At 35.2% G+C, this 12712-nt stretch overlaps 1 protein-coding gene across 1 annotated transcript; it reads right to left on the reverse strand.

Moving 5' to 3' along the window:
• Positions 1-1067: 1067 nt before the first annotated feature.
• On the reverse strand, positions 1068-11832 carry LOC145619161 (putative catabolite repression protein creC). The gene is made up of 11 exons (XM_081673785.1): positions 11542-11832; positions 8600-8911; positions 8359-8467; positions 8179-8272; positions 6137-6224; positions 5957-6040; positions 4894-4990; positions 4735-4822; positions 4470-4575; positions 3839-3931; positions 1068-1876 (listed from the first exon to the last, which is right to left on the reverse strand). The coding sequence occupies exons 1-11, from the start codon at positions 11716-11718 to the stop codon at positions 1520-1522; spliced, it is 1605 nt and encodes a 534-aa protein (XP_081529911.1). The 5' UTR covers positions 11719-11832; the 3' UTR covers positions 1068-1519.
• Between the last annotated feature and the right edge of the window lie 880 nt (positions 11833-12712).

Here is a 12712-nt window from a genome sequence, read left to right on the forward strand (position 1 = left end):
CCAGGTAGAGCTGATTTCATTCCCTTACGGTTTTTACTGATTCCCATAATCTTGTTTCCCTTCTTCGGGGGGATGGTCATTGTAATGTTGCTTACCTTTGGCTCATTCGCAAGATTAAACTGCTTGGCTCTTCCTTTCAATACTGTAGTATACACAAGGAGGGTCGTCAACACGTTCATCGAGCTCATCAAGTAGCTGGGGAAGCGACGGTTCATTATATTTGTTTTAATAGTAATATGTAATCTGCTTGTATCCTTTGGGAACAAAAATTTATATTGTCTTTTTATAAAGTAAAGATTATCTCTTTCAATTTTAAGACGTTTAATGCCACGAAGAATTGCGCTTTTTATTCCCGTGTAGGCCATGGCTTCCACTTTAATTATTCTAGATTGAGAAGAAATCATAAAGAATCACTTATAACAAAACCATTATGCTAAGCTCCAATTGAAAGCTAAGAAATTACATAAAAGTGTGGAATGATGTGTCTATAATAATGAAATATTTTAAACCAGTGTTAGCATTGGTGGAGGAGGTTCCATGCTATAAAGCAAAAGATTTGTGTATGATTAAATTATCCTTACAAAAAATTTGTATGTAATGGGAAGGCCTTGAATCCGAGTAACTTTCATAAAGATAGTAATGTATTAGGATGAAGTGATGAACCATACATTCCACCAAACAAAGGCCAACCAGTACTAAAATATTATAGCTCCTACAAGTAAAAGAAGCATTTCCTATATTTGACTAGCATTACAATTGGTAAATTACAAAAGGCCACTAACTTTTAGCCTAAAAAAAAGTATAGCTTTTTGAATTATTATTATTATTATTATTTTATTTATTTATTTTTTTTAAGGTAAGAAGGACCCTACTGAGCCCTCACCTCTCACAGGTCATCGCTTGCATTTTGTAGTTGGTGGAGCTCAAACTCGTGACCTCAAAGTCACAAGGTGGGTTCCTCACCAACTCCACCAAGCGAAGTTTGTTAACTTTTTGAAATTTCATTGGCTGATACAGTTGCATACAACATTATACGTAGTACATAAATGGCCACTGTGTAATGCATAGATATTGTCATGTTATTGTTGTATAATACAAGTAGTGAGTTTATAGAATATAAAGTATACAGCAATTGTTTGTTTGCTGCAAAGGTTAGAGTACTCCGATGACCTACAAAAGTACAAGGCTACAACCAAATCATACAAACATCGGGATTTCTAACTACAACATCAAGAAGTAACTGCAGCAACTCTATTATTTGGACCTATACAGTTAATAACCCTGGTGAAGCTGAATAACTAGCAATTATGAACTTAAGCTCCTTCGACATATGGGATAAACTAGAAAACCTTTGCAACATTCAACATTTGTACTAAATACAGAAAATTTAGTGGATCAACTCCGTAGTACCAGCTTAGACTGTGTATGACGCTAATTAGGCGTATGCTAATGAATATGGCTACCATCAAATCTGCAATTTGAGACTCAAAAATGCGATTGGAAATGCCCACTCTTACGCTCACTTGCAATCAGATCCGCTGGCAGTTGCAGTTTCTGAATCGCCTAATATGGTTTCAGAAGACCCAGGTCTCTTCCAAACTTTTACATGCCCCTCTCTGCATGCTGTAAGGATGGAGTGCTTTGTGAAGACCAAGTCTGACAAAGGATCAGTATACACACGATGAGCAACAAGTGGAGAAAGCTTTGGGACATCTCGCATACTTGGAGCAGGCTGTAAAGAGCCCAATGGAACCACACTATCCCATTGTGCTGATTGACTTCCAGTGCTATATGTAGGTGAACCACCTGGTGGACAACGACGAAGAGGCACTACAATTTCATCCATCGAAAAATCCCATAAGAGTAATTGAGTGTCCTGCAAATAGGAAGTTTTTCGCTTGTTCATAAAGGTGTTCATGGAAAAATATAAAAAAAAAATAATAATAATAAAAATAAAAATGCAACACTAGAAGAATTCAGGAAATATCAAATATGTACATAAAAAATGTTAACATCTAGCATAACATGGTCATGCTCTCCAACTTTGCTTCCATTAATGTTAAAATAAGACACTGTCTGTCTGTCTCTAACTTTCTCTCTATCTTCTTTCAAACTAGGGAAAAGAGATGGGACAAAATTTATAGGTTTCATCGAGGTAGTCCCATCTGGTAGGATTTTGTGACATTCAGGGTGGCATGTTTATATTCAAGTTGCGCATACTTGAAACGGTTCTGAAAGAAAACTCATTTGCCCCAGTTAATCCATTTGCAGTGGTAAAAGGTGCAAGTTCAAACACATTTAAATTGAAAATAACCATCTATAAAGGAAATTGAAATTACATCCAATGCAAATTTTGTGATAAAAATAAGCCCTGCAATTTTTGCAGTCAATGAAATTATTCATCGAAGACATAAATGTATTTTTCAAATTGATGAAATTATATAATTTAACTGGCAGGATATATAGTTTTTCAGGACAAGCTCCGAATTCTTAGAAATTAAACTTATAAGCATCTTTCAGAATCAAGGCACACTTATTCTTTTCATCTCTACTCCCTTGAATCATTATAATATCTACTTTCTCTGACCTCAACTGAAAAACAATAAACAGCAGTCACTACCTTGTTAAATTACTTAAACGTAACAAAACCCCATCACCATTACTCCATTAAAACTATGTGCCCAAGAGAAATGAAAAGTTTTATGTGGGATGGAGTATTAAACTATTAACTAGGAAGAAAATCTTTTGATATAAGGAGAAAATGAAGCAACCTATCAATGTTAGCTTTATTCTCCTTCAATGGGAGTACAAAACATAACCCAACTTGACTGATTTAGCAAAAGGAGATAAGGAAGCTGATGCCTACAGTTTGGAATTTCATAAGGTGTGTATGGTAGATGACACACAGATAAATCAAGGGAGCAACAAACATATCATTATGTCAGCGGACTTCGATATGAGATGAGACTTCCAAGAGCAAATTTCTTTTACTAGTATAATGATGATGCTGGATATTGCTAGGAGGAACAGTGAAATGTTCTCCCTTCCAGGAAACTCAATCTGAGAAGCCAAACAATGGACAATGGTATAAATAAAATATTTTTGGTTGTAGATCAAAAGACTTCTTAAGAAATGTGGTGAAAACGGACTGAGACGATAAATGTCCTTGGCATACTCTTATGGTAACAATGGGGCATGCTGAAGATGAGATGACCACACTGATGAGACATCAGTTTGTAGAGGTGAAATTATTACCAAGGATGAAACCATGAACGTAATGTGGAAAAAGGGCACATGGAATATGTTCCCTTATGTCCTTTTGCATAGCCATTGCCTACATCTAAGACTCATTCGTTCCATCAAATTGAAATCTGCACGTATGGTGGACTGTCTGCCTTTTGAAATTAGTGTCTTTGAAAAGCATATGTTTGTCATATATATCACATTAGTACATTATGAGTTCTAAATTATACTTAGTGACTTCTATGTAATGCATCAAGTTTATTGGGTGGGGCATAGGTCGTGCACTACGATAGTATCTTGAAGATAAAGATGAGTTTGTTAGAGGAATATTATTAATAGAGCACATTTGGGAGATACTATGATGAATATCGATGAGAAGTTTTTTTTTTAGAAAATTTGTTAACTTCCTATGGGGCTGTAATCTCCTTAGTGATGACTTGATTCCATTGCTAATGCAACACCCAAATTCTCTTATCTCTCAGTTCTACAAATCTGATTCATCCAATAACAGTTTGAAGAGAATTCCCTGACCTTGATCAGATAGATATGTGGGCACAATATGATTTTATACAACAATATTCAATGAACCACATACCTGACCAACAGAGCCAAACCGATACATCACATTTTCTCCAGTGCTATCTGAAGATGGGGGTGACCAATATGGATCAAAAGCAACTCCACTCACCTGCAAAAATCCAGTTCAAACAGGAAGGGGCACATTAAGAAAATCCCAAGAAAAGAAAACTATAACAGTGTGTTTGGATAACATTAGAGGAAGGAAAAGAAGGGGAGGGAGGAGAAGAGGAGGGGAGGGAAAGGGAGGGGAGAGAAGAATGGTGAGTTTTCCTTCCAAATCTCTCCATTGTTGGAGGGATCATTTTCCTACAATTTAATCCCTCCATTTCTCTCCTCTCCAATTCCCTTACTTCCTCATTTGTTATCCAAATGAATGATATCACATCTCTCCATTTCCCTCCCCTTCTTTTCCTTCCATTTCCTTCTATCCAAACACACCGTAAGAGCAAAAAGGGTATTGGGAAGTTGGACAGGAAGTATAAGAGCATGGTAATTGATCAGAGAAATAGCTAGGAATCAACCATCCCAATCTAAGAACACTTTTCCCATTGGGCCCTGCCCATCAACTCAAATGAAGATGACCAGATCAATTTTGTTTCCTTGTCTCCACCCCTTAAATAATAAAAAATGGCCAGAAGGAGGCTTACCCATGAATTGTGCCCCTCACCCCAGGCTATAACCTTGCGATCTTCCATGCTCCAAACTTGAACTAGATCATCCTCACCACCAGTCAAAATATATTTACCGTCCATGCTATGTGAAGAAGAAAATTTCAAGTCAATTGCAATTCTTGAGAAAATTGTAGAAGAAATAAAATGATATGTTATAATGAATAATAAACAAAGAATTGGTAAGGCATATATCAAACCTACAGATATAAAGCTCTCATGAGTCATAACTGTTGGACATTACCTCCATGCACAACAGAGAATAGCACCATAATAACTTTTTCCTCCACATACTAGCTGTTCTTTCTGGTAGTCAAACACTCTTAAAAAGCCTACAAAACATAACTACGTCATTGATGAATAAGCATTATATGGGATCAAACTCAAGTGCGTAGAAAAATACCATCTCTCCCGACAACAGCCAAATGGGTGCCATCAACGGAGAATGTCATTCTATTGATTGAACCTTGACATATATGCCATCTAGAAATAGGATTGCTCTGCAATTATAATCATTCATGAGAAACCAGACAGGCAGTATTATATACCTAACAAAATATTATATCCAAAGACCAGCTTTCTGGATCCCAAATTTTGCACACAAGTTAGAAACACAATTATTTGCAATTACATTAATCAAACATTACTAAGAATAATAATACTGTACAATGCGTGATTTAATCAAGAATTCCTAAACTAATAATCCCTCTGTTTAGTGTTACGATTGCCTTGTTAGGCCCTTTTCTTAGAAATAAAACAATATAATTACTATTTCTCTCCTTTCACATCCCTTACTTTTCAATAAACTATTTACTACATTAACTTCTCTTACAATTCCTTAGCACTTCATCTACCCCACTTACCTCTTATTATAAATTATAAAAAAGTCAAGTAAAACTCCTAGAACTATGTGTTGGTCAAAATATAACACTTAAAAAATTAAAGGGAGTGCATTTTAGGTTGAATATCTAATAGTCCCTAGGATAGCACATATCACTACCGAATTTAACAAGATTCCCACAGCACAGATTAGGTCCTCACGGTCTAATGATCTAACCAACTATATCAATACAAGATATTTTTAACGGTGGATAGAATTATGACAGAACCCGTGAAGGAAACATCAACAATGCAGCAATAATAGCAACATGACACATACTGGAACATCCAATCTTGATCTCAGGATTACATGTGACACAATGCACAAGTCCAATTTTAATACATTAGTTCAAAACCTTGACAGAAGTCCCCAAGTTATAACAAGGTAAAACTAAATGATTTAACCAATTCTAACAATTAAAAAGGGGAAATTTCAGTGCATAGGCTGTGTTCCAAGCATTCCTGGTTTCTACATTTCTACATTTTGTTTCCAGTAGGACACATACATTGAAGGCACTATGAAGGAGCAGGGGCAGAATTCATTAGTAGAAGAGATCAAGCTTCTTAGATGATAAGTAGTACCTCACCTTGCTAGATTTTGCATGTGCAATAGAAAATTGAGTTGGATCCTTTATGAGTGGGAAAGATGGATCAACAGTAGCATCCTTTCCCTAAAAATTAATAAAAATACAGTTCTCTTGAGCAATAATGTAAAAGATAAATAGAAGAGAGGATAGAGAACCAAACAATACTTATATGAAGCTTGCCTTCTCATACACATACACGTTTCCATCAGCATGAGCAACAACAAAGAAACCATTGACTTGAGGAACCCATGCTACACTGGTACACCGGCTGCATTAAAATTTAAATTGTCACATGATTTGGTCACATAGAATTGCAAGAACAAGGGAGCACATAAGATTCATGTAATAGGATAGGAAAAAACTATAATGTTCACATTAGCAGTCGCAACATACAAGCAAGATAAACACATAATCCATTATACATGTGGCATTTTATGGTAGTGTTCTCACCTGAATTTCATTGATCTTCAATTATCTTATTTATTAGTTATGAACTCAACTTACCTGATTGAGCTTTTCAGCCCTTATGGGTCTTATGACTCTTATCTTATCTTATTATATTGGAGTTTATTAGACCTTATAGAGCCTTATATAAGGTCTTATAAGACCTTATGGGTGCTTGTTTTATCTAAACTAGAAATTATTAGCCCTTATATTATCTTATCTAAACATTATTAGCCCTTTATTCAACTTATTAGATCTAAATTAAGTGAAAATAAGGTGAGGAGAGCAGAGCCTGAAAGATAGAATATTATAAGTTACTTCATAACTTATACTTTAACAATGAACAAAACTGATATACTTTATCACACCAAGTAGAGCACACATTAAACGTGGCTATACCAAACATGAAATATAATAGACAACAACAAACTTCTAAAACTAAAATGGATTTTTTATGCATTGTCATGAAAAAAGGGACAAACAGAGTAGAAAGATGCATAAAATAAAAAGTGCTTATAATAATGTATTATGAGTTCAAGATTATTTGGTACCGGAGCAACGGAAACAGCTACATCTTTGAATATAATATAGCTAGAAGGGCTTTAGATTTCAGAACAAGTCAGTGCTTAATAACAGTATTCAGCTTGTTGATATTTAATCCTTGTACGAAACACTGTTTCCTTGGGGAAACAAATTCAAACTGAAGCACAATATACATCTTTGTCTAGGCTAAAGTTTGTCTTGTATTCCAGTTTGAGCAAAACTGTCTATTAATTTAGAGTAGTTTGTAAACAGCAGGCATGAACAGCCATCCAAAGGAAGAATATGTCAATGGTATGTAAGTTGCAAAGCTTAACAGTAGACTATCAAGAAACTATACTTGGTCTTCGGATACATTTGTAATTCTTAGTTCCACACCTCAAACAATAAACTGATGATAAGAAGTGAAAGAACTTATTTATCAAAGATCAAAGTATAACACATCCAAATAATATAACTATACCCTCAATGAACTAGACAAATAAGTAATTATGACTTTCTGTCATACTGCATGCATAGAAACAACTTTAAACTATAAAGACAGCTTCAATCAGAGGTTGCCATGCAGATTGGAATAGGTCTACTAAGACAGTGGCTTCTACTTTCTTAATGAGGTTTGAGTTTTAATAAATTACTAAACCAATGAGCCACAAAGAACCATAAATAGCATAAATGAGTAGGAGACAACTAAAAGTCCATTACCCTGTGAAACTTCAATAATGGATTCCAATAAGTATATTTGACATGTGGCAATCACTTTCAAGTTATACAAGACAGATTGCAAGATAAGAGAAATGAGCTAGCAAGATCCCCCACCTCTGAAGAGAGTTTAAAAAGAGGAATTTACTAAAGGTTATGGTGTAAAGCTGCATTTGCATTATAATTGATAATATTAGACCAAAAACCATAATAATTTTATACCAACAGCATTAATAAGTCCTTCAATCTAATCAAATGAGGTTCCAACAAAAAATTTTAGAAAGGTGGTAGAAGCAGAATAAAAAAAAAATTAAAAAAAAAAAAAAAAAAACGTTAGGAAAAGTAAAAAATGTTCTTAATCCACTCTAATACGCTAAAACTCAATAATCGTAAAATTTGACAGAATCTATGAGACGAAGAAACAACATATGAGCCCATACTGAGATGACATCATTATGAATATAAACTAAAGATACAAAACCCTAAAAATGAAATAACCAGGCGCTCAAGTAATATTTAACGCAGGATGTAGGTCTTGCCTGTTATTAATGGAGCCATCTTTGTTATAATGATGTGCTCCAACAAGCTTCTTTCCAATATCTTGCAACTGCTGTCTTAAGGATACTGTGTACACTGCAAAGATACAGGTAGATACAAATATTTTGTCATTTCAGGGCAGCAAAAAGGAAATAAACATCAGCCATGCAGCAGAAAATTACCATCTCCAGAGTTTAACCCTATCAGTAAGTCATGGCCATCCTTTGCTTCAGGATTAAAGGTATGACAAACAGGATTTGAACTGGCAAAGTGTATGGATTTAATGGGATCCTACATAAACACATGCATCTCTTAAGTCACAAAATGTTTATTCCCAGATTAACTTAACAACATCAAATGGGGTAAGCATTAGATTAATAAATAAATAAATAAATAAATAGATAAATGAATAATAAGCGTCACCTTCTCCTTCGAATTCAGGTCACTAATATACAAAGTGTCTCCCACATTATATATCATGTACATTCCTTTACCATCAAAGTTGGTGATTGGTGAACTACTTCCATTACTGGAGCTTCCAAATGTAGAATTTTTCGTAGCCGCAGCAACACCTTTATTAGCTCCATTAACACCTACAAAGCTAAGAGCTCGCCCTCCATTATTCGAGCCTAACAACTTTGCAGCAGCTGACCTTACACTACTAGTTGCACTATAACCTGAGCTTGATGTGGGTGTTGATGAAGCTATTTTTTCCTTGAGATTAGCTAATGTTACCTGAAAATAATTTTCCACCGAATAACAATGAAAAACTAGATGGGTTTGATAGAAACCAAATCAAAAAAGATGAATTGTTGAATACTATTCATAGTCTAGTTATCATAACTTATAAATAGTGTCCAAGATCATTGTAAAAAGAGGTTGAACGCATTTAAGAGATGTTAATTGCTCTGACCACAATAAGGGGGCATATGGAATAAGGTAGATAGAAAAGGATATTTTAATCACTCCCTTTACCCTCTCCTTACCCCCAAACTCTTCTACTTTATTACCCCCTCCCCCCACATGGTATTTCCATTCACTTTCTTTATGCCATCAATGTACCACCATACCATCAATGCACCCATAAACCTAGGGATGTCCATAATTTGGATAAAAACCAAAATCCAATCCAATCCAATTCAAATCGAATTATCAATTTGGATCGGATCCGAATTTTAAATCGGATCGGATTGAGATTTTTTGAAAATTCGGATTTTTGGATTGGATCGGATTAACCCTAATTGGATCCAATCCAAACCGAAAACCGAATTTTAAAATTAAGCTTGTATAAATATGGATTTCTTTGTTTTTGAAGTTTAGCTCAAATATTTACTAATACATAAAATAAATTAGGAAGACTTTGTATAAATGAATTAATGACGTGACGTTGAACTATTTATTTTAATCATGATTTTGAAGGCTTTTATTTATATTAAAGCTTTATTTTTATAATCGTATTAGGCGCTAGAAAACAATGTATTATAATTCGGATTTTCGGATCGGATAATTCAAAATCAGATCGAATTGGAAAATTAAAAACCGAATTATTTTTTGGATTGGATCGGATTAGGTGTAAATCCAAACCGAAAACCGAACGGACACCCCTACATAAACCACCCCCACTCCTGAACCATACCCACCCACCCACCCACCCACTCAAAAATACCCACCCATACCCACTCAAAACTAACAACACAAAAATTCCACAAAATAAATTTCGTAAAGAAAATAAAAAATCAAAAGTAAAAATGAAACATAACTTCTTACCATCAATTATGGTTTTAGATGGTCAAATTTGATGAAATATAACAATGGTGGCGACAAAATAGTTAGAAAATGAAGGAGAATGGCGAAGGTGCAGTGGTCGAAAGTGGGGCGAGGAAACGATGACGGCAACACTACTGAAGGAGAGGGGCTGAGGTTACTGAGGGCGATGGTGTGAGTGGTGGTGACACCACAAAGAGAGTGAAATATGGTTCAGCAATGGTGGGAGATAAATATATGTTCGGTCACCAAACGACACTACATATCAAAGGGAGTTATTTTCCATTCTCCTCCTTTCCCTCTTTCCTTTTGATGAACCAAACACCCCTAATTTGGACTCAATGAAGGATATAATTCTAAATTAACGATTTCTTCTGTAATATTGCACTCAATGAAGAAAATAATAAGAAGAATATATTTGAACTGCTAGATTTGTGTAGATCTAGGAGTTAAGAAGGATATGAAGTATATGGATTTGCATGAGAATGCGCATCGGAGTGTAAGTGATAGAGGGACAGATTTTTATCGATATACGAAATAATCACTTTTGGTTCATGTAGCCGACCCACTTATGGGATTAAGGCTTTGATTGATTGATTGACTTGGAAAAGGCTTATGGAGATTTGAATGTTACAACACATTGCGCCACTTTTGTTTCTCTTCAATTCTAATAAATTCCACCCTTCTAAGGAATTAAGCAAGAGTATCCTATTACCCCTTACCATCATATACTTTGCAAAAAGCTCCTTTCAACACTAATCCATGAGGCTTACACTTCAAAATCTTTGTCCCTCTTAAAGGCAGGCCAAACAAATTAATGGACATTAAAGTAACTCTTCTTCTCTCACAAGTCACGGTACCAATCTCAGTGAATTGATGTTTAAAAGCAAACTCTTAACATTCGGTCTGTTATGGACCTTGGTTCATACCTAATTCCCCTAACCCAAAGAATGCCTTCAAATAGCATTGCTAATACAATCAACCCTTAAACTATTGTAAAGATACTTCATGCAAGTAATAGTCTTTCCCAATTACATTCTCAAAAAACTTGATTCAATAGTTGAAAACTTCTTTTAAGGGTGAAAGATATGAACTGGATTGCTTTGAAATAGATTTGTAAACCAAACTAAGTTTATATAAATGCAGGAATTTCACAAGCGAACTACGAGGATTCAAATTCGAATACTAGGGCACTCAAATAAATCAATAAATGTACCAACAAATGCATTAGCTACGAGTCTACGACTACATTTGACTCCATTGGATTGTTTTAATCTTAAACTTCACATACGAGATTAAATCCATCGCCAGGAAATCGAAATAATTCAAACAATTATCATCAAGGTCAACCCAAATTCGACAATTTAGGAGTTAATTCAATCACAAAACTAATAAACGAAAACAACATCTTATAATTAAGACACCTAAAAAAAGTAAATGCAGCAATATATTCAACACCAAACAAATTCAATCAAAGACATAATCAACACAACCACAAAATAATCGATCAAAAACAACAACCTACAATTCGATATCGAAAATCATGAAATAACTACGAATCATCGGCAAAAACAAACGAAATTGAAGATAGAGAGAGAAACCTGGGAGACAGTTTTGCCGTGAGAATAATGGAGAAGAGTAGAAGGATGAGACTTCTCGGAATGAAGAGTGTAACGCCCTTCGGGAGTTTTAAAGTAGGCTTTCAGTCCGGCGGTGGCGGGAGATGATACGCCGCCGTTGACGGTGGCGCTGTTGGTGGTTGCGCTGCTATTACTCATGCTTTCGCCGACGACAATGGGAGATCAATCTAATTGTGTAACATTTGTTCATGGCATTTCCTAGTTTTGTTGAGGGTTTCACCGGATCGCAGATTACTGAGCTTGACTTTGACAGTTTCTGATCAATTTTTGATGTACTGCTTTTTAAAGCTGATCTAAGGTAGTTTGGCCGGGTTTCGGGCAAAATTTCCCGATCCGAAATCGGATTGGGGGTTCTAGCCCGGCCCGATTTTGTAATAAATTGGGCGGGTTTGGGAAGATGTTTTTATACAAATTTAGTTGATTTTTTTTATCGGGCCTGAAAAGCGTGCATGACCCAATCACTTTGAAAATTTTACCCTACACCCTAGTGTAGGGTGATCTACGTACACCCCCCTCAAAACTACATCGTTTTGTAGTACTCACGAACATCTTTGATTCCTTCCTCTTTTTTTTTTTTTTTTAAATCCAGTTTTAATTCCTTCATTTCTTATCATTCAAGCTATTTATATACTCCCTCCGTTTCTTATTTCTTGCAACAATTACTATATTTGGGTGGTTCACATTTGTTGCAACAAGTTTTTTTTTCCTCTTTTAGTAAATTTTTTAGGGTAAATTTACACATATGCCCTTATTATAACATGATTAGTATGCTGATTATTCCTAACCTATTTTCATTTATCCTACTTTAATCTAATCATAAAATAATGATTCCCACCAAAAAAAAAAAAAAAAAACCCCTAAATCTACCCTCTTTATATTCATCAGAATGATGAACACAATTGTTCATCTTCCCACCTACACCATTAAATGCAAGCTTCAACCACCTGCATTTACTCCATGGCAACTTCCTCTCTTCCCTCTCTCTCCTTTCTCTTCTCCCTATTTAACATTCTCTATTTCCCTCTCCTGTACTTTCGGAACCCTAACTCTCCTTCTCTCATTCGCCGTTTCCTTCCTCTTCCATTCATTTCTCCCTTCCTAATTCTCAGATCTATGAGTAAACCCAAAAAAA

This window comes from Chenopodium album, chromosome 27 (assembly GCF_948465745.1).
Source record: "Chenopodium album chromosome 27, dcCheAlbu1.1, whole genome shotgun sequence".
Lineage (NCBI taxonomy): Eukaryota > Viridiplantae > Streptophyta > Magnoliopsida > Caryophyllales > Amaranthaceae > Chenopodium > Chenopodium album.